The 23,682-nt window shown below is 34.2% G+C and overlaps 1 protein-coding gene across 3 annotated transcripts in view; it reads left to right on the top strand.

The window, feature by feature from the left end:
- LGSN (lengsin, lens protein with glutamine synthetase domain) overlaps positions 1–23,682 on the top strand; it is a 127,775-nt gene that overhangs the window by 82,301 nt on the left and 21,792 nt on the right. The window contains exon 1 of one of the 3 annotated variants that reach the window (XM_074333998.1): positions 13,636–13,705. The exons of the other annotated variants lie outside the window; for them this stretch is intronic. Within the exon in view, the coding sequence (XP_074190099.1) occupies positions 13,676–13,705 (30 nt within the window). The 5' untranslated portion in view covers positions 13,636–13,675. Of the gene's footprint in view, positions 1–13,635; positions 13,706–23,682 lie in introns of those variants that run through there. 3 annotated transcript variants of the gene reach the window in all.

Below are 23,682 nucleotides of genomic sequence, written 5' to 3'. Positions count from 1 at the left end.
TGTTTCTCTATGGCTAATGTAATAATTCTTTAAAGGGATGTCTATTTATTTTTGTGGGATAATGGCGTTGGTTCCAAAATTTCATTTGTAAGTATCTTGAATTAGGACCTGGAATATGTTTTTCCATAGAAATTAAGTTATAGATGACGATTGAGTTCTCTATGAGCCAATGCTAAGGAGGACAATGGTAGGCTCTGATGGACACGTGAGACTTTGAATCAGACTATTGATAGTAGTATGCATTTCTAGTCCCCTCTTGCTAATGTAATCACATTGTTATGTTTACAGTCTCTTATGTGTTTATATTATCATAAATATAACTGTTATTTATTGCTCAGCCAAATATTATATTACAATTATTTTTCCTTTGCTACCTTTTTGTTTTCCTTGAGCTTAATTACAGTTTCTATTCTTCATTTGCTTGTCTTTCTACACACTAATCATTCATTTGACTGTAAACACTCAATCAATTTTCTAAATTTCTTCTTAACATATTCAGACCCACCAGGTATTCTTAAAAGATTTGTTATTTTGAAGAATGTATCCTAGATCTTCAGAACTTCTTTCATCTGGAATGGTTTCCCTTTGGTACAGCTGTCATCCTGGGAACTCTCTTCACTTCGCTCATGAATAGGATCTCCTGTTTTTTGAATTACGTGATTTCTGATTTTTTGGTTTACCTTCATTGTGGTGGAACACACCCTCTACTAGCCTCCTGAGAAATGAGGATGAGAATGAAAGATGCCATGTTTTTTGAATATCTTAGTATATCACCACACTTTCTTGATAGTTTGACTGGGTAGATGACTTTAGACTGCCTTTCTTCAGAATTTCAAAAGCACTGTTGATTTTTTTTTTCTACTTTACAGCTTTGCTATTAAAAAGTCCAAGCCACTCTGACTCTTAATCCTTTGTAACTGTATTCATTTTCTACTATTGTGTACCAAATTACCACAAATGTAGAGATAGAAGACAATACTTATTAATTATCTCATAGTTCTGTAAGTCACAAGTCATAGTAGAGTGGATTCTGCTGGACTCTCTTGCTTTTAGGGTCTCACAAGACCAAAACCAATGGGTTGGCCAGGCTTGGCCCTCACGGGAAGTTTTTGGAGAAGAATTTACTTCCAAGCTCTTTCAGGTTTTGAGCCAAATTTGACTTTTATTTGTAGGATTCATGTCCTCCGTTTCTTGTTAGTGGTCAGCTGGAGACTATTCCCCTTGCTTGTCACATGGTCTCCACTATCTTCAAGCCAGCAATGATACTCTGAATCCTTCTAGTGCTTTCCATCTCTGACTTACCCTCCTGCGGCCAGCCAGATAAAACACTGCTTTTGAAAGGCTGATGGGGTTAGATTAAACCCACCTGGATAATTTTACTATTTTAAAATCTGTAATTTGGGATTGTAATTGCATTAACAAAATCTCTTCATAGCAGTACCTAGATTAGTGTTTGTTTGACTAACCAGAGGATGGAATTATTATTTTTTTTTGAGGGGGGGGCATCTTTAGAATTCTGCCTGCCACAGTAACCATTTGTACTTTGCAAAAGAGCCTTCCCTCTCCTGGAAATTCTGGTACTCCTCTTTGCTGCCTGATTAGCAAATACTCTCCTCACCCTATTCACATTCATCTTCCAGTTCAAAATCACTACTACCAGAGCTGAGGTTACTATTACAGATTCCATGGGTAGCAACTGAAAGTGTGGAAGGACTTGTCATTTGTAAATTGAGGAACTGTGAGCTGGGTGATCCATTTTTTGACATTTTATTTGAGTTATATAATTTTGACAGTTCTGTTTTACAAACATAAAATTGAAAATGGCATGAACTCTTAAATACCAGATCATATCTCAGAGTGATTGAAATATGTAGGAAATAATACATATGTTACTGAATCTTGTATGGATATTTAGGTTAAAATATGAATGGAACTCAATTAAAAATTATGCCAGTGTACATAATGAATTAGCTTACAGACTGTTTCAACTATTCTATTGGCACAAAATCATAATAAACATGGTTCCATTTGTTATATTTCTAACTATGATATGAGTAGGCAAAGCATTATTACAATTAAAGTATAAGAAATTTGAAGTCTTTTATATTAAACAAATCTTATTATATCAGCAAAATCAAGATGTGAATCTGAAAAAGTCTCTTACATGTTTGAAAGGGTACAATGTTTTGATTAACTAGGAAAAGTTTCAACTCAAAAGAAGGCTGAATAAGCCTGAGAGCTTGTACGAGGCAGAGATTAACTCCAGTACGTTAATGGTCGAGGGTTGAAGTGATATCACTATAAAAATCGTGCTTGATGAAGAATGAATTAATGCTATTTGGCACAATCAAGTTGCTATAGGCCAGGACCAGAATTTGGGAATCAAGTATTGTATCTGATTCTCAATAAGTGGTCTGATCTACATAAAAAAGGACAGTATTGGTTTCTGTTATTTCTCAAGTGATATTTAAAAAACTTGATTATCAAACTTCCTTACATGGAATAATACTTCAATGCTTTTAAAGAAATCTCATGGACCATAATATAATGAAATTATTGAGCAAAAATTTTCTAAGTGGCAGTTCTTGGCTACTGACATTCAAGTTCAATGTGTTGAGTGAATAAAAAAATACATATATATATATCTATAAGTGTCTAATAACTTTTTCTTAGACATAAAGTATAGCTATCCTCTGTACATTTCTTGTCATGTACATTATGTTTGTTGAATAATGAAATATGTGTCATGACTATTTCAAACCCTTTTAACTATTTAAAATCATCTTTTAAATATTTTAAATCATCTAATATTATATGCTAGTAAAGAAATACTAAAGTTTTGAATTAAAAAATACTATTGTTAATATTCTTTGGACTGAAATAAATCTATAGTTCCATAAATGAGTATGTATCAGTTGGGGCTCTTAGTGACAAAAATCAGCTATGTTTGATATAAGCAGAAAACAAACTCATAAGGAGGAACAGTGTGAACTATGGCTAAATGCACGACACATACCTGGCCTTACAAAGACACTGCATCACTGAGCACTGGGTGTTGTATCTTGTTCCCCAGCATCACCCCTGGGATACCAGACCCTGCCACTTCTGCTCCTGGAAACTAGATCCGTGAGCCACTGCCACCATCTTAAAAAAGAAATCTTTCTCATGTCTGCTCCTTTGCATCCATAGCCTTTGACTGGTCACTCTGTCTGACTGGTTGAGCACAGGACAAAGGTCCATTCCTACCTAAAGTGCACACAGGTTGGCTGCAGGTATTAGAAATTTAAGAACCTGATATTTTCAGCTTCTGTAGTGAGAGTCAGTCTATAGCTTCCTCCAACACTCTCAGTAGAGGCTGTCCACCCCCACCCCCAAACAGAGAAAGGGTTTTTAGATTCTAGGCAGTAAACAAAACAAAATAGAATGGTACCAATGTCCATAATAAGGGGCTAGGAATAAACAGTGGTCATTATGAATCTAATTGAATTGATGAAGCAAGTGGAAAATTGAATATTCGTAATTTTAACACTCACTGATAATGAAATTTAAAATGACCTAGTTTTAATCAATTTTCTAAAAATTAAATTCCTGTATGGGATCTTGTATCATGTTGTGAGATATCAAGGGTATTTCCTTTTTCTTTTGGGTTCTTGAGAAATGATTAGGAGACAATCATGTAGGAGGGCCTAAAGAGCAGAGAGTTGCTATTTGAAGGCATCTCTGCCCTCACCCCCACCATCTCAATCCTGGTGATGTGACAGTGCCCAGAATGCCACCTTATTTATTTATTTATTTATTTGAAATAATTTTGAACTTACAGAAGAGTTTCAATAATCGTAGAGCTCCAGTATGCTCTTTTCCAAGCTCCCTCTTATGTTAACATCTTACGTAATCATAGGACATTTATCAAAACTAAGAAATTAATCTTGGCACAATACCGTTAACTAGATAATTTATTTGTATTGTACCAGTTTTTCCACTAATGTCCATTTTCTATTTCAGATCCCACATTACATTTAGAAATGCCATTCTTTTTCTTTTTTTTTAATTCCATATGCTCTACACACAGAAATTTTGCAATTCTTACCTGGGCTAATCACTAAACTAGGTGCTTAGTTGGAATTAATTTATAAGGTCAATTTCCTATTGTGACAATTACAGCACGGGAGTTGAGGGTTCACATAAAACTTGAAATACCACAGGGAGCATAAATAAGTGAGGGAACTGTGGGTAGGTCTTCCTTTCTTTAATGTTTTATGGAATCACAGAATATTGAAGTTAGGAGGAACCTGAGAGATCATCTTTTCCCAAACCTCATTCTGCACATGAAGGCACTGAGATCGAGAAAATTAGATGATTTGCCTTTAAGGAACAAGTTTTCATTTAGAATGTAGGTTTTTAATCTGCTGGCCTTTCACTACAGCAGCAGATCTCAGTGTGGTCCCCCAGAGACCCATAGACCCTTTGCGGAGACTGTGTGGTTAAAATTATTTTCATAATGATACTAAGACATTATTTGCCTTTTTCACTTATATTGTCTCACGAGTGTACACTGAGTGGAGCTTTCCAGAGGCTGCATGTCATGTGATATTACAAAAGCAGATATGAAATTCTAGTGGTTTTCTATTTCTGGATATTAAAAAGATTTGTAAAAAATTTAAATGGTATCAAGCTTCTATTACGTTTTTTATGTTTTGAAAAATGTAGGTATTTTTATTTAAAATGTTATTTATATTAATATGTGTTATATTTATTATTATCCTGTCTTAAAATATGGTAAATATTGATTTACTCCATGGAAACCACAAAATTATATAGGCAAGAAAAAATACAACAAAACTACATGGCTCAACTGTAAATAGCCTACATAAGCGAAAGGTTTTGGGGTTTTGAATAATTTTTAAGCCCTGTTTCAGCAGTTAGAATGATGTCATTAGTAAGAGAAAGAAATATGGACAACACTATCAGATCTGTTAAGTTAATGATGTTATAAAAATGTATTCTGTGGCACTCCCCTTCTTTTCCTAACTATAGCCCTGGCTATTTTGGAATAATATTTAACTCATTACATGTGATTGCAAGCTCCTTACGTGCCTTGGAACTCAGAATTTCATGCTTTCATGTTTATGATAGACTTCATTTAACTTTATGAAATCTGTGCTAAATATATGAATGCTTATAGATATATGTCATTAATTGAAAATGTTAAATGAAAATGATTTGAACTAGTTTTGTACTTTATCAACTTTACATAATTGTCATGTACTTTTTTCAAGGAGTTACATTGTTTTCTATATGTTGCTTAATTAAGTTTACTGAAGGGGCAGATAACAGAAGAAATTCCCTTTCCAGAGGCCAAAAAAAACACAAAAAACAAAAAAACCACACACACAAAAATTCTCATGTTCTCTGCCAATGCGTGTTTCTGTTCTGCCAACAATTCACAGATCCTCTCTCTACTCAGCCCCACCCAAGCTATTTTTTTTAAATGATGTGTTTTAAATCTCAGTCCTGTAAACAGATCTACTGTTTCCTTAGGAAATGAGCTCTTTCTATGCAGAATTGGGGAGAGATGGGTGCTGGGTAGGTGGAGGGGACATCCGGGAGCTTTTGTTATCTGGAAGTACAGGAGAACCTAAATATTACTCTTCATAATTTCTTTTGCCACATTCTCTTCAATAAAGGGTATCAGGGGCAGTTTTCTGGTTGTCACAACTGGATACAGATGAAAGAAGCAAACCCCGTAGCTTCTGGAACAAACACTTACCTGGAGAAAGATAAAATGGAAATGTTCTGTCATTGTTGTCATGGCCTTATGTGGACCTTATACTATGATTTTGTGATTGATGGAGGTGGTAAGAAAGACCATTCTTTTCTCTGGGCTCATTCTCACAAATCTGTTATTCCCTTAGTCCCATTGGGCATGTTTTATCCTATTTCTTTAGCAGTTAGTGCTGGGAAGGCAACAACTGTGTGTCTCGTATATTGTTTCATACATATAATACACATAAACATAAACTAAAACTAGAATCATTGTAATTTTATGTCCTCCCACTGTTTCTCCTACAATGAAAGAATAATTTTAATCTTTTACTTAATTTGCATCTTTTGCTCTTCCAATCCTGTTAAATAATTCATCAGAAGGCATTAACTTAGTGGTAAACAACATACTGTTTCCCCTTGTTGGTACTTAGTAAACTTTAGCTTATACAATCTGTTCTCATAAAATTAATCCCATCATTCCTTTCATCATTTTAGTCACTCTTTTCTGGACCTATTCAATTAGATTACATTTTTTCGGCAAGAGTAGTACTTGAGTTGAACAGTCTTCCCATATGTTATCTTAGAAGAATAGTAGGGGAAAGACTTGAATCTTATATTAATGTCTCAGTGGCTACAATCATTTTGACAAATACAGCCTTCTGAGTATAGTATGCATACACCAAATGCTTGCGAATGAAATATGTTGAATATGGACTTACTGGCAATTAATTTTTTCCTATTTATCTTTTAAGCCTTTTACTAACGTTTGGTTTCTTGAAAAAAACAGTACGACTTTTAATGTATCTAATGCTAATATCATGAGTTTAGTTACATACCATATATCTAAACACAACAAATGATTATAGTAGCTGCCTGCATAGTTAGCCTATGATGTAGCTATTAGCCATGTATGTACCGGGCTGACAACATGAGTGAAAGAATGAGTGAATAAACTAGGAAAGCACTAAGGAATTTCCAAAAGGACATAAAATATATACACATAAATATGTATAAGTAAAATAATGGACTTTATTATTCATACAATTTGTTCCTACTTTAATACATTTAAGAGTGAAATTTAACATTTTATAAATTCTTAATATAATAAAATTCCCTGGTTAAAATTACAATTGCTCTAGAAAATTTATTTGATTTCTTGGACCTTAAATAATACATTTTTCAATCAATATTTTAAAGAACAAATCATAAATCACCCTGAAGAAAAAAATTTATAGACCTCATAAAAGACACAAAGCATATCAAAGAAAGGAAATTGCATTAAATGAATAGTATTTATTCTTGCTTTTGCTGACTCTGAACAGAATATGAGGCAATGTGTTCAATAAGAATTCTACCAGGAATATGGACCTTGATGAAAGGAGATTTTTAAAAAGCAAATTTACTTTTGTTCATATATCTTCTCTAAATATTTTACATTTATTTTCAAAATAGTATATCATGTAGAGGATATATTATTACATACTTTCTTTTTATATTAAAAGTGAAAACAGAAAAGCTCTTAAGGGCGATCAGAAAGTATAAATGTATGTATCTGTTGATCAAATCCTCTCTATCAGGGGATTGGTAAACTGGCCACTGGCTAGCCTGCTGCCTGTTTTTGTAAATAAAGTTTCAGTGAAACACAACCACAGTAATTTGTTTACATATTGTCTATGGTTGCTGTCATTCTACAGTGGCAGTTAAACTTGAAATAGAGACCATGTGACTCACAAAGCTTAAAATATTTACTATCTGGCCTATCCAAAAATGTTTGATATTGTTCTTGGTCAAAACCCCAGGTTTAGTCTTTAAATTCACATGCACATTTTAATTATCTTTCAATAGTTTTTTAAAAAGCATTCCTTTACCTTTAAGGAGTTTTCTTTTTGAACATTTGAGAAAAAAAAATCAAGTTAGTAATTTCTGAAAAAGGTGACACAGAAATATATGAAATACAGACCTTCAGCTATCACTCACTTTCTACATATGAAGAACCATTTATTTCTTCCATCTGAAATCTTCAGTATTTAAGAATGCTAAATAAATATATATCGTTCCTAAAAACTAAAAACCACCGCTACCATTCTCAAATAGATCGACAATTTAATTTTTGCTGTAAGTGCTCAAATAAATTTCCCACTCAGATCAGACAATTTAAGGCCAAAAAAAAAATTAAAAAAAAGAGAGAGATCAATATTCTTCTTTAACTTGTGTGGCATCAGATAGGCTCCCACAAATGCAAAGGGACAAGCGTTATTGAAGTTCCCAGACTTTATATTTATGCACATATTTATATTTTCTTAGGTGTTACATTTTCTGCTTGTTTGGTCTGAATTCTTTTCCATCTTGCCCTACTGATTTAGAGTGTGGATTCTGGGGCCAGTTCAGATCCTCATTTTGCCACTTACAAGCTATGAGTCTTCAGAAAGACACTTAAGGTTTCTGTGCCTCAGTTACCCCAGTGGTTCACCTGTACACACTAACTTACCTAGAAGTTCATCTGTACACACTGTTACCTAGAAGTTCACCTGTACACATGAAGAACTCTGTAAGTGTAGATTGTTTTATCTACTACAATAATGTAGCAGTGTTAAATATCTGTCAATTTCCTAAAGCTGTTGTAATTACAAACTTTTACAACTGGAACAGAGGAAGCAAAGTGGAAATTTTAGCTTTATCTAGGTCACAGTTACAAAATGAAGAGATTGATACACATTGTATAGGCACAGGACTTTCATTGAAGAAGCTCAATTAAGGAGCCAAGGAAAGAGGTATTTTTGAAAGTTTTTTTTTTCATTTGTTTCTTTTTCTAAAGTATGTTTGCTTAATAAAGACATATTACTTTAAAATTTATGACGCCATCAGAAATTTATTTATTTGTGATATAACATAAAACATACCAATGGGCACGAGATATATGCCATTTTGATTATCACCATTCTTATGATAGCCAGTACACAATAGAAACCAAATTTTTCAAATGAGCTTGGTCTTTATTGTTGTAGAGTCTACTATCCTTATGGATTTTTTTGTTTTATTTTTTATGTAGATTACAATTCTCTCTGTTTTGCAGAAAAAAAATATTCATAAGTCATGTAGAGTCAGATAGAAGATACAACAAATCTTTAATTCTGTCAACTATCTAGGAGGCAATGTGGTGGGAATATTGTCTTCAGTTTGTGAATCATTCCGAATCATTCTAGAATGATTCGCAACAAACCTGAAACAGGTGTAAATAATATAAATTACTCTTTGAAATCAGCAAAATAGTCAGAGAACCCTGAAGGGTTTGGTATATAAATTGGGTGAAGGGCTCTGAATTTACCTAAAAAATAATCATGAATATAAATTGTTATTTATGGGTGAAGATATCTGACAATAGATGTTTTCAGTCCTTTATCTAATAGAAAGCAAGCACTCATGATAACTTTGGTGGCTACAGTGATTGACAGGAGAATAGAGGATATCCCTTGAAACTAAACCATCATAAAATTTTGATTTAGAATGACATAAGAGACTATATTTTCTCTGGCAATACATACTTAATTCTTATAATAGAAGTGTGGCATTTTTTCCCTAGATAATAAATTTAATCTGTTTCACACCTCATTCATTCATTCAACGAAAATATATTGATCTCTTATTATAAAACAGGCAGTGTTCCAGGTGCTTGAGTTACAAAGTAGAATATAAACCCTCTAGGAATTCACAACTTAGGTGGGAGATATAAAATCAGGTAAAATATAGTATGACGTGGTAAGCACTATGTAAAGTTATGTGAAAGCCAGATGATAGAGTGAGTAACTATACACAAAAATATTAATATTAAATATGACCTTATTAAAGGAAAAAGAGAAAGATCAAGTAAATACAACAATTGAAATAACGGCTCTTTAAAGAAAGAATATTAACAATTCATTTCCTCACTTCCATTTTTATGTTTATTAAAGTTATATATACCTATAGTTTAGAGTCAAAGTTCCTCACCTCACTTCTGTTTCCCCTCCCAAGGCAACTGCTCTCAATTTCTTTAGCTTGATTTATTTTTGTTTTACCTCAATATCTCTAAAAATTGTACTTACATTACTATTTATTCAACTTTAAGTTTTTGGCATTAGTTACTGACTTCTCACATTGAGTAAATGAGGATTTATAAAGCTCTCTTTCTTCCCTTTTTCATGAATGCACAGGCACACTTTCAATTCCTCCAATCCTCCCAATAAAATAATATTGTGATTTTAGTTCAATATTTAGTATTTACATTACTATGGTTATGTAAAGCTATTCACAGTTGAGCCATATAGTTTTATTGTATAATTATTTTTCCTTGTCCATATAATTCTTTGGTTTCAATGGAGTTCATTGCCCTTTTTCCAGTTACTTAGTATCATATATATTAGAAATTCAATCTCAATTATTTCCCAAACATTCAAACACAAGAGGTATATTACTAATTTATTTTTCTGGAAAAATATTTCCCAGGCCTTTTGCCGTGAAAATATCTCATAGTACTTTATTCTTGGTATTCAGCTGCCATTCTGAGATTTTGTGTTATCAATTTCTGAGGGATTCTATTTACCTTCATCATGATGACTCTCCTGTTACTCAGATCTTTGGTTTTCCTCTGTAGTGGTTTTCTATTTGGAGAACCATATCCTTTATTAGTTTTCTGAGAAAGGGTATAGGAGTGGTACATGAAACATATCTTTTTAGTGCTCTTCACTTGATTGTTTTTACTCAGTATAGAATTATGTGTTAAATATTTTCCCACAGGATTTTGAAAACTTTTCTCTATTGTTTTCCAGCTTCCAGTTTTGCCATTTAGAAGTCTGAGTTCCACTTTCTTTTCCTTGTTTTGCTTATGCCTTTTAATTAGATTTCTTGGAACAGTCAAAAGTTAGTATATGTATTAATATCTGTCATCTCTCCCCAAATGGCCTCACCCACTTTTTAAAGAAAAGTTTATAAAGATAAAAGAGCTCTTTTGTCTTAAACAATCAGGTGAAAAATTGGCTAATCAAGAAAGGCAGCTGGGGCTGGATGGTTAGCTCAGTTGATTAGAGTGCTCTTAACAACAAGGATGCGGGTTCGATCCCCACATGGGCCACTGTGAGTTGTGCCCTCCACAACTTGATTGAAACAACTACTTGACTTGGAGCTGATGGGTCCTGGAAAAAACACACTTAAGAAAAAATACATACATATATATATATATATATATATATACACACACACACATATGACACATATATATGTATATATGTATATATATGTATTCATATATATATATTTATATGAAAGTCAACTGAAATAGGGAATCATAAAAAAAGCACATACTTTAAACATATTATTTTAAATTAAGTCATATAATTATACACTTATTAGCTAATCTATTGATTTTGAACAATGCCTTTTTTGAGCATATCTCCATTGATTTGAATCCCATGTTGTCTTTTTTTGTATAAACCATTATCATAATGAAACATATAAGAATAATAAGATTTTTATTGTTTTTTTGGTACAAAATCATAAAAACCATTGTAAGATGATCTGAAAGAATAAGTCTTAATAAACTTTCTTCTTCTTCTTCTTTTTTTTACCATTGTATCACCTGAACTGAATATAACAACAATTATTAGACATGCACTACTTTAGACTGAATCCCTCATGAACGAGATTAAGGTCCTCATAAAAGAGACTCCAGAGAGCTCTGTCGCCTTTTCTGCCACATGAGAAAACTGTGAGACACTGAACCTGCCAGCACCTTGATCTGGGACTTTCTCATCTCCAGAACTGTGAGAAATATGTTTCTGTTATTTATAAGCTACCCAGTCTATGGTGTTTTTTGTTACAGCAGCCCGAATAAAGACATGCATCATTTTTAAGTCTTTAAAACATTGAACTTAGTTCTAAAGAAACATTAAATATCTTTCTTCATATTAGTTTATATAATATTTAATTAAACTGTGTATTTGCAATAATGATGCAACTAGGATAAACAATTTTGAAAATAACTACAACTGATTTTTAGTAAGTGTACTGGTGGGAGAAGAAGTTGGGAAACTTGTTAAAATAGCTAATCGTGAGGTTTAGAGTCAAGAAAGAGTCCAGTGATAATAAAGGGGGACTGAAGACTATTTGATTAGGATATTAGAGACGGCGGGGTACTGGTCCAGTGAGTACAACAGAATTGGAAAGATGCTCAGTGAGGAGGTTATCACTGGAAATGAGTATCTCTGACTTATGATGTGCAGTTTGTGCCACTACTGTACAGATAAGACTGCTCTGTCTGTTACATAAAAACTCTTCTAAATGAAGAATAGATAAGTTCTAACAACTTAGTAACATCTAATTGTTTAACTGACTTAATTGGTCAGAAATGTACCAACTCCATGTTTTATGATACAATAATTTTTCCATTTCATCTGGAATATTAGAATTGGCAATAATGATTAATTTGGAGGATTAAGGAAAGAGGGTGTACTGTGGATGCAAACAGCATTTATATTGCTGTGTTTTATATAGATATTGATTATCTGGAAACTTCAGCTATAATTTTTTACTTTGTCTTAATGCTATAAAATAAATAGATGCATTATTAAGGCTTATAATGAGAATCAGCATTTGGATTTGGATGACATTATGAAAAATTAACTGAGTGAATAGGTAAATAAGCCCAATTTAGTTTAAGTTTAAGAGAAAGATGAAAAATTTTCAGGTACTCAGTTTTGTGATTAAGAACAGAGGAGAAAATCTGTCAGCAATATCACAACTGTTATAAACAGTATGTTTGAATTCTATATTATGGTTTGATTAGAGAAACAGGGTAAACTGAGAAGATATTTAAATTCATAAAGTAGAAAAGAGAGACAAAGGGAGAGACAGGTGGAAGGAAGAACAAAGAAAGAAAAGAAAAAGCAGAGTTGATTACAGCAAACATAGAAGAATGACTATGCAGTTACAGAAATAGAACAAGAGAGTCAGACCTGGCTGTCTGGACTGTTGGCCTGGGCTTACAGACAAAGGCCTACACCTCCCAGACAAAAGTTATCAGCTATGGAGACTGTTCACTCATACATGGAAAATGCTTAGAGAGGGTTGGGTTTGATTCAGAAAACAAACCCCTCCACTCCCCTACCAACTGTTCTTGAAGCTACGATTGAAGGCAGCAGAAGCATAATTTCAAACTCCCTTTGAGAATGCATTCCCCACTTCCTCTGACTAAATTATAAAATTGTTTATGGGACCATGTAGGGCGGTCTGTAGATAATTTTATGCTCATTGTGGCCAGCTGGAAAGGGCTAGGGTTTGTCAGAGACTGATATTCGGAGAATTGGAAAGGCTAAAGAAAGATAGCTATAGTTATAGAATGAAGAACAAGAATTAATTTAGAGGCCAGAAGAGACCCTAGAAAGGATAATAAAAATGGGAATTATAAATGAGCAGATCTTTGCTGTTGGTAAAAATCTGGGTCACTTACAGCTGCATTTTTCCATTTGTGTTTTTGTCTGTGGACTTTGATAGCACAGTTGTCTAATAAGTGTTCATCATCTGAGTCTAACAATAGATTTCATTCCAGAATACCATTGTTACATAACAAAAATTCAGTATGTTGGAGAAAAAGTCAATCACCACAGTTTTCAGCTTTGTATGCCTTTGTTTGTAGGGAGTCAGGCATAAATGAGCATTTGTCATTCGACTGTTCTAGTGCATTCCCAGCACACGATGCCTTGGGCATGACACATCAGAGTCTGGTGTTTATCTTTTATTACCTGCCAGCCCCCTCTGGAAAGAACCTCCATGGAATTCATCATCTGCAGTGTTTGTTTCAGGCATACATATAAATACATGTTGAATGCACTTGTTGGGGATATTGTGGTTTCCACGGGCGTCTTAAATAAAAAAGTGTGAGATGAATAATGAAGGGGACCTTCTGCAGGAGGTATGAAGTTAATAATTAAAATGTTATTTACCAAAATACTGACAGCGAAGATTTTTATTGTTGTATGTCAACTATTTGAGAGCTGGTATGAATAAGGACAGAATGATTATACTTTTGTTATGCCTGCTTTGGAGAAGTTTGTGAAGACACTCTGTTCTTGAGTACACATTGAGTTTATACATATAACAAAATCTAAATTCAGAATTTGCATTAGGAAGGCTCATTTAGTTTTAATAATCATTTAAAATAACCTCATTAGGCACTGAGTTTCAGAAGCATAAGGAAGCTATAAAATTTTTTTTGCCTATTTTGGTTATTATTGAGAACACAATCTTTGTTTTTGTCAAAGTGTTTATCTCTTTCTAATAAAAATGCTTTGAAGTCAAATGATTCAAGTTAAGAACTGTGGGAGGCTAAAAAATATTAATGCTTTTTCTCCCACATTCTAAGTTTGTCTTAGATTATTAACTGGGCTAATAATCAAATTAATAGACAGATTAACAGGAGAAAATAAAATTTTAATACATGTACATGGGGAATGCGCATTAGCATGAAAATTCCAAAGACAGTGAGACAACATTGGGCATATATAACATTTTGGACAAAGGAGAAAAGGGTGAGGGGTTTTAGATTTCAAAAGCGAAGCAGGTTTTTCTGTCTGAATCTCTTGGGCAGGAAAGAGGGGTCAAAGGCTCTTTCTCAGTCATGTTTCTTAATAAACAGCTTAAAATCAATATTCTAAGAAGGTAGCTTCATGGTGGCAAAACTTTGGTTCCCTTCAGAACCCATTTTCAAATTATATTTGCAATGCAAAGCATTTTAAATAATGACAACTGCTCATCTAGTCTAGAATATATTAAAATACTCAGTTGTCAGCATGTAGCCTTTCTCATTGGTTCTTAATGTGTATGTACCCAATGTCTACTCTTGTTTTTCTGACAGACCATTTTGAACAGCTGAAATGTAGACTGGGAGGCATGCTGTGGTCAAGTCTTGGAGGATGTGTTTTTTTTTTTTAAGATGAACTTAAGAAAGTATAATGCAAGAAGCACACCTACTATGTGCAAAGCACAGTGGTAGAACAAAGCACTGTGTTTGAAATAGTGGCATATAGAGTAGAGACCTGATCCTTACTCCTTCTCCATGTAGTGGAGAAGACAGCTAAAACCTAAGGAAGAATGTGGTCACTGCTATGAATATAAGCAGTGTACTTTGGGATGGAGACAAGAACACGTGTACTTTCCACAATGAAACTGAGTAACACTATATGAAGAGGGGATTCACTGAAGAGTAGCTGTGGCTTATCAAGTAGTGACCTATGATTGTCAGAGGAGTCAAATGATGGACTTGTTTGTGTAAGAGAACAAATTCATCTGAAAGTAAATTGGTAGTTTCTAATGATGGCTTAGAGAAAGAAAGTAATTAGTATGTATACCATCAGCTTTTTGAAATTTTGATTTCTAATTCTTTAACTTCTTGGAGTAGAGTTTGCTACTCCTGAGCTTATGATAACTGCATGGTGTTTTCTCCCCAACCTCTCACAATTTTAGCCTTGGGTTCCAGATGACCATGACCCAGGTTTTGTGAAAACTCTTAAGAGTCACGCTGTCTCCAGATCAGTCTAGACCAAATGTCGATTTTCCATTCTTAGGAGAATAGAAAAACCAAGCATATAATTTTAAAGTACACAATTTTCACACCAAGAGACATCCTCTCTCTTTTGGGAAACAAATTCCTTGATGACTGAGATGGAACATTATATTTAATAGATGTAATAAAGGAGAGTCTTGGCGTCCACTTGACCCAACTCTTCCACTGAATGACCTCCTCTGTCCTCTTCTGAGTAGGGTCACATTCTCAGGAAGAGAAAGTATATGGGAGGAAGGAGGGAGATGGTGTATGACATTCCATTTGTAGTTAAATAATGTCTGGAAAAGGACAATCATTGTGTTCCATACCAGATGCTCTGGTAACGTGAGCAGCAACAGCATTAGTTTAACTGCAAAAACACGGCAGCTGAACAAATGCTTGATGGATTCAGAAGGGCAGATTGTGTGTGTGAAGAAAATCCCTCAGGATGATCACTGCCCCAAACGGAACAAATTCTTTCACAGAATATTCAGTAAAAATGAACAGTTATTCATCTTAGATTTGGTATTTCCCTAAAGGATATTTCACTGAGATTCCCTATTCAAAGTAATGTCATAAAGTCATGCATTCAGCCAAATTCTAAGCAGTGGTGAACAGAAAACAGATCAAAAACACATTCTTATATCCAAAAATAGACCTCAGAGATGTATGAAGTTGTGAAATTGAGGGAAATGACAACACATCATAATAATTAAAATCTATTTATCACAGACCTTGTATATGGTACTGAGATGGGCAATATGCCAAGTGAGTTGGGTAAGATCTGTTCTCTGCCCTATAGATGTTTATGATTCATACAGAAAACACTTGCACAGGCAGAAACAGAGGGCTGATGCTTCCACACTGCAGGAGGAATGGATGCCGTCTGGGGAGAGACCAGAGGTTCATCCTGCTCTGCAGCCTGTATCTGTCTGTGTGTCAGGGCACTAAGTGCAGCTCTGTGGGATGCTACGGCTGACCTTCTAGAGGCAAGACTCAAGGCTAGAAATTTACCTACCACAACTTACCCTACTTTCCCTGCTTTATGCCATTGTCTGTGCAACTCTATAAAAACTTCCTGATTCTATTTTTATATTTTAAATGTGTTTTGTATTTTGGATTCAAAGGTTTGAGTTCAAATTTCAAAGTGTTTAGTTCATTTTATATTAATTTATATTTACCTCAAATCTGGCTTCTTCCAGTTCAAGTACCTCTCTCCCTGTTAAAGATTAGGTTTATGTTTCACATGCAGTGTTTGAGAGCACACTCTCTGAAGCCAGAGTGCCCATGTTTTAATCTTGGCTCTACCATGTTTCCCAGAAAATAAGACTGAGTCTTATATTAATTTTTGCTTCAAGAGACACATTAGTGCTTATGTTCAGGGGATGTCATCCTGAAAAATTATGCCAGGGCTTAGTTTCCGGTTAGGTCTTATTTTTGGGGAAACACAGTACTACTTACTAGCTGGATGATATGGGGCAAATTATTGGACTTCTCTGGGCTTCATTTGGATATCAATAGTGCCGATTGGAATAAATTTTGTGGAGAGATTAAATGAGCACATGTTAAGTGCTTAGAATAATGCTGAGATCATAGTGGACACTCATTAAACAGGAGTTATTCATCATATACACTTTACTATATTGTAGGCTGACCAAGAATAGCTCCCCCAAGTTTTCATTTTTACAGCTTTGAAGGGTTACACTTTTTCCTTTACACAGAAGACCTTTTTTTAAAAAAATTAGTTTCAGGTGTACAAAAGCAACATAATGATTAGACATTTATATACCTCACAAAGTGATCATCCCAATAAGTAAGGCTATTGCCCATCTGACACTGTGCATAATTATTACAACATTATTGGCTGTATTCCCTATGTTGTACTTTATATCCTGTGACTATTTTTTTAAATTATAGTTGACATTCAATACTATTTTATATTAGTTTCAGTTATACAGTGTAGTGGTTAGTCATTTATATAACTCATGAAGTGATCCTCCTGGTAAGTCTAGTACCCATCTGACACAATACAGAGTTTTTACAATATTATTGACTATATTCCCCATACTGTACTTTACATCCCCATGACTATTTTATAACTACCAATTCGTACTTCTTAATCTTTTCACCTTTCTCTTCCAGCCCCTGAACCCCCATCCTGTCTAGTAACCATCAGTTTGTTCTTTGTATCTTTGAGTTTCTTTCTGTTTTGTTTGTTCATTTATTCTGTTCTTACAGTTCCATATATAAGTGAAATCATATGATATTTGTCTTTCTCTGACTTAATTTCACTTAGCATAATACCCTCTAGGTCCATCTATGTTATATTGTTGCAAATGGTAAATTTCATTCTTTTTAATGGCAGAATAGTATTCCATTGTATATATGTACCACCCCTTCTTAAGCTAGTCATCTATTGATGGGCACTTGTGTTGCTTCCACATCTTAGCTATTGTAAATAGTGCTGCAATGAACATAAAGGTGCATATATCTTTTAAAATTAGTGTTTTGGATTTCTCAGGATAAATACCCAGGCGTGGAATTGCTGGGTCATAAGGTAGTTCTATTTTTAATTTTTTGAGGAACCTCCACACTATTTTCCATAGTGGCTGCACCAATTTAAATCCTCACCAACAGTGACAAGGGTTTCCTTTTCTCCATATCCTCACCAACACCTGTAGTTTGTTGATTTATGTTGATGGCTATTCTGACAGGTGTGAGGTGATATCTCATTGAGGTTTTAATTTGCATTTCTCTGATGATTAGTGACATTGAGTATCTTTTGAACTTTGTCTTTTGATATGATAATGATAACCATTATATGCTGCATACATTTATATGAATAAACACATACCTAACCATTTATAGCCCATTAAGGTTTTCCTAAGGTACAGTGACTAGAACTATATTATTCTAGTTCTAGGCATATTATATATTTTTAAAAGATAGAATGCCTTCTCCAGTCATTCTTTTTAATCAGGCCCAGTATTTTTATCTACAGCAGCCCATTAGTTGATCTTGTCACTGCCAGTTCTATAATATTCTTGGATCTTATTTCATACTCTATTACAGACCCAATTCTCATAAATATATACCACATATTATATGTATATTTACATTTTTCCACATCTTTTCTAATCCTTGAAGCAAATCTGTTGCTTTTTTGCCTATCCACAAAGCTTTCAAAAATTGCGTTCATACTCTCTACACAGATAAATATATTTTTAGGCACAAAAATCTTAATTTCTCTGGAAAACATGGAGATTTTTTTTTTTTTTAGTTCACTTATGAAAATGTTAAATAAGATCAGTACTAGTGCCAAGCTCAAGTAATTGACCAAACTTTTTGCTTCCTTTATTATTTCAGCTTCCTTTGTGATTTAGGTTCATCTAATAAAAATAACATGGCACTATGCCTTTAGAAAATAAATCATTTTTTCCCTTCTCTGAAATGGTTGGTTAGGTACATTTTTTCATACAGAATGTTTGTGGCAGATTTTGCGTTGCTGTGCCCCCAGAAGTGAGATTTGCTCTGGGCTTGGTGCTGCTGCCTTGTATTTCGCCCTCTTGTTGGGAATGGACGTGAGATCCAGAACTCTTCACCTAGGGAACAGCCACATCATTCACACTGTGACACTTCTTTCACACAGAGGCTCTTTATAATGATAATTTGTCTATAATTCCTGGGTGGCTGTGGAAATGTAGATGGAACAGGGTACAACCTCATCTGCCAATTTGGGTCTCGGTTATTTTATTGCAAGCGAGCTCAGCATCTCTGGTGGTAGAACTGGAAACGATTTGGTCAGCCCTGACACTTGACTATCTAACCTCTCCACAAATGTGCTTGAGGATAAGCAGTCTGATACTTTTCCAAAAGGGCCACCCCATTTTGAGCCTATTATATTAGGTAAAATTCTGATTCTCTGTAACTTCCAAGAAATGTATCTGTATTTTCCTTCTGTACTTAGTTTCACCTCAAAGAGATGCTACTGAACTCTAAATTGAAATGTGAAGTTTTTAAAGAGAAGACTTGAATTTCCTGCTGCCTTTTATATAAAACTGTTCAGCATTTAGTATTAAAGGCAACATCCTTAGTTTTCAATATTTTGTTGCCTGTAAAGTTTGTAAGTAGCATGAAGAAATGAGAGTTTCAAATCACATGTTTGGATTCTGCTACTTTCTAAGTGTGAAGTTAGGCGAGTTACTGCAACTTTCAGAGAGTTATCTTCCTCATCAGAAAAGTGGTTCTATCAGCGTCTTCCTCATTCGTACAACACATAATTCATACACCTTTCTATCATGTATTATATCATGTGCCATGGAACAAAAAGTAATTCATCTTTATTTCTCCTAGAGCATCTAGACCTATGGCTGAACTATTCCAGGTATTCACTAAGTACTTGTTGAATAAATGAATTAATTTCATACAAAGTAGAATGGTCCCAGTAACTCACTTTTCAACAAAAGTTTTGAATGTAGTATATCTATTCTCTTCAGTTTCTCTTTTTGGTATATTTTAAAATGTGTCTGGTTCCAATCAGTATCAACACATAAAATGTTTACTAGAAACAAGTATTAAAGAACTTATATTAGAAAATTAGCCATTACAAGAATTATTTGTCGTACCAAGAAACAACTCTTTCTGAAAATATTTACTTGTCAAAAATTTAAAGGTTATGGGAAGAGAAAGGACTTTTATTGTTTTGTTCTTTTTTTCACTTTTCCATTTTACTTTATGAGTTTCTGTACCTTTGAATTTTTGCAATAAAGATTATTACATTTATAATAAAGAACAAAAAAATCTCCAGAGATTCCCTGTATTCAGATGGAAACTCCTAAAATGCAACACAGTCTAAAGATGAAAATTCTTTAAAAATGCACAGATCAAGGTCTGGTTTTCAGGATAAGTAGGTCAGTAGGTAATGTCTCCCTAAGAATTTCTCATTTTCTGTAAGTTGGGAAATGGTAGTCCTTTGGGTACTTGTTCGTAATGAGCTTGGGGACTCTCTAATTTTGTGTAAGACTTAAGTGACTTTGCAAAAACAACTTGGTTGAAGGAGTGAATCACTTACTAGACCATAAATCAGTGTTCTGAGTTTTCAAATAAGCTCCAAATGATGCTTATTTATCTGGTTGGTGAACCAGATAACTACCGTGTTTTCCCGAAAATAAGGCCTAACCGGAAAATAATCCCTAGGATGATTTTTCAGGATGACATCCCCTGAATATAAGCCCTAATGCATATTTTGGAGCAAAACTTAATATAAGACCCAGTCTTATTTTCAGGTAAACACAGTAACAAGGAGAATACTTTGGGCAGGGTCTTGAGTAAGATATGAAATAGATCAGAGTCTACAAACATAGTTAACTACCAGGACTACAGAAAGTAAGTATTTTGTAATTTGTTCTTTTTAATGTCTCTGAATTTTCTTTAATATTGAAGTTTAGTGTTTAGAAAATTCTTTTGAAATAGCAGCATATTTTAGCTATGCTATGAGAAAGCATAGAACATCAGGTTTCGTCCATGTCTTAAAGAGAGTAACCATATTTCTGGAGATAAAGCACGGTGTAGAGAATAAATATAGTGAAAAACCCTGAAGGAAAGGTGAAATTAATATGGTAAAGGGACAGAGTTGTTGTGGAGCAGCTTTTCTTTTTCTAAGTCCTTCCTGAGGAAACGTTGAGAGTCTATGCTCTATTTTCTCTAGAAAAACTGTTTTGATTACATCAACCTATTGGGTTACCATCAGTTCCTAATTGACATCCAAATGGCTCTCATTTGGAATCATTTATGAAGCAGAGATTTGAGTCAAATGTTCCTTCTGACCTTATATTTCAACATGGTAGACCTTGGTTGCCATTCATTCATTAATTTATTAGAAAATATTTATTTAGTTCCTATTTTATTCTAGTCAATATATTAAACACAAGGATACATTTAAAATGTCACCTTCTAGGAATCTTCAATCCTTCAACAGGGCTCTCTTTGTCACTTCCTATTCCATTCATCTTGGATTCCATATTTTATTATTTTAGTCTCTTATTTGCCAATATCCTCAGCTTATTTTTTATCATTGTCTTCCTGACTTTTTATCCCCACATGTCCAGCAGAACTTTGCTAGAGACAAAATATTTACCTGTTCAGATTGGCACCACTACAACTTCAAAGTCTCCAGTTCTTGAAGGGCACTCAATATTTTTATTTCTGGAGTTGGCTCTTTCTCATTCTTTGCTATGACTGTATCAAACCATTTCCATCCATTCTCCTTAAACCTTTACTCTTCTATATCCCTATTGTCTGAGCCTCTCCCACCTGGAGGACAAAATTAGATGCTCCACTATTGTCCATCTTTCCTATCCAGAATAAATAAGAAACAAATCATCTTTATTTTTCAGAATGGTTAGAAAAGATCAAGTGTTTAAAATGAGTTTTAAATTCAGATTCTGCTCCTTGTTGGGTGACCTTAAGCTTCCTAAGGCTTAGTTATGCCATTTGAAAAGCACTCATTAAATATTGACAATTACCTTTTTCCTCTCCTCCTCCTAATTCTCCTCTTTCTTCTTATTTTTCTTCTTCACTCCTCCTTCTAACATTCTATCATCTTTTCTTTCTCTTACAGCGACAGATACTGTAAAGTTAATTTCATTTCAACTCTAGTTTCCATCCTTTCTGTCCTCTCAAGGACCTCACTTTATTCTTTTTGTTTTCCTTTTCTCTTCAACATCTTTATTGATTCCTTTTATTAAGCATTTAAATATTTGTCAGTGTTTTATTCCCAAAAGCAACATAAACTTTTCTTAGATCCCTATATATTTCTCTAGTGGCCATCCTCTCTGTCTTCTACTCTTCCTATTTTTGAGTTATATTTCTGGACTGTTTGTACTTGACAATAGAGGATATTTCTGGTGTGCTTATTGTGTTAGATCTTGGGCCAAGTACTTCTCATTCCTCCTCAACTCATTGCAGTCTGGCTGCTGCTCACATTCTTCCACTGAAACTGCTCTTACCAAGACATCTAGTGACCTGGGGAGCAAAATACAATGGGCGAGTCTTAATTCCAACCTCATTAATCATTTCCGTAGTATGGCCTATTTGTGCTCCCTTCTTTTAATACACCTTTTATTTCTTGATGTCAATGAAACCACTCTGTCCCAGCTTTTTCTTTCACCTTCTGATCATTTCTGCTCTGACTACTCTCTGAGATTCCATTCCTATCTTTACTCATTGTTGTTTCTCAGTTTTATCTTAGTCCTCATATTTTCTCAATCATTCTTTTCCGTAATGATTCCAACCACTATCAGGGCAATGCTTTTTTCTCTTCCATTTCATTTTTTGGATTCTGACCCACATGGTCCATGCTTGCTGAATTCCTCCAGATGACACGGTTATCTTAGATTCCATGTGCCCAAAACAGAACCCAGTAATTCCCCTCTCAAGTCTCTTCTTCATTCTAGGTTTCCTAATCAGAAACCTGACTGTTACCTTTTAGACTTCTGTCTCTTTTACCTTCTATATCCAGTTAATTGTCAAATCTACCTCCCAATATATCTGTAGTATGTTCATTTTTTCCATCATCACAGTTATTATCCTTATTCAGATCAAGGTACTCTCTACCCTGGGTTGCCCAAGTGGATATTGAAATCTAAGTAGTTCTTTGGTTTACAGCTGCAGTGTTTCTTAGAGGGGTACCTAAATATATACTTGGAATGTAAAGAATCACACTATTTGGGCTAAACTGATCATTACCTTTTGGTTTGGAGAAAACAGGTATGTAGGTTAAAGGAAGTTACTTTAATGATACTGAGAATTATTTTACAAAGCACTACATAAGATCTCTAAGGAAGACTAAACATTTTACCAATTGTGATGAAGAAGATCATAATTATGATTTATTTGAACAGGCTGCAAAGTTTAATAAAGGATCAACGTTTACTGGAGATTAAGAAAATTAATCATCTTTGAATGGGTTAGCTATAGTAAATTGTCCAGGGGGTTGGGTTAATTTTGATTTGTGGCCAGAAGAGTAGATAACTATCTCGCTGGGATAGGCTAGATGATCCATAAGAGCCTAAGTAAGAAGGAAGCAATGGCAGTCACAGGAATGATAAAACTAGTTTTGTTTGGAGATAGGGTTTGCGTGTAAAAATGGCCAGCTGTGGAGCTTGGATGGATTGGAGAGGCTGGATTATGCAGTGCTTCAGAGAATACTAATTAAGATTTTTCCTGAAATTGATGGGAAATTGTGGAAGTATCCTAAGCAGAGAAATAATAAGACTGAAATTGTGATTTAGGGAAGTAACATGGAGAGTAGTCTGGAGGATGTATAGAAGAATGGTAACAACGAATGC

This window comes from Rhinolophus sinicus, linkage group LG05, assembly GCF_036562045.2.
Source record: "Rhinolophus sinicus isolate RSC01 linkage group LG05, ASM3656204v1, whole genome shotgun sequence".
Lineage (NCBI taxonomy): Eukaryota > Metazoa > Chordata > Mammalia > Chiroptera > Rhinolophidae > Rhinolophus > Rhinolophus sinicus.
The sequence above is the reverse complement of the archived record's forward strand: the minus strand, read 5'-3'. Positions and strand labels throughout refer to the sequence as shown.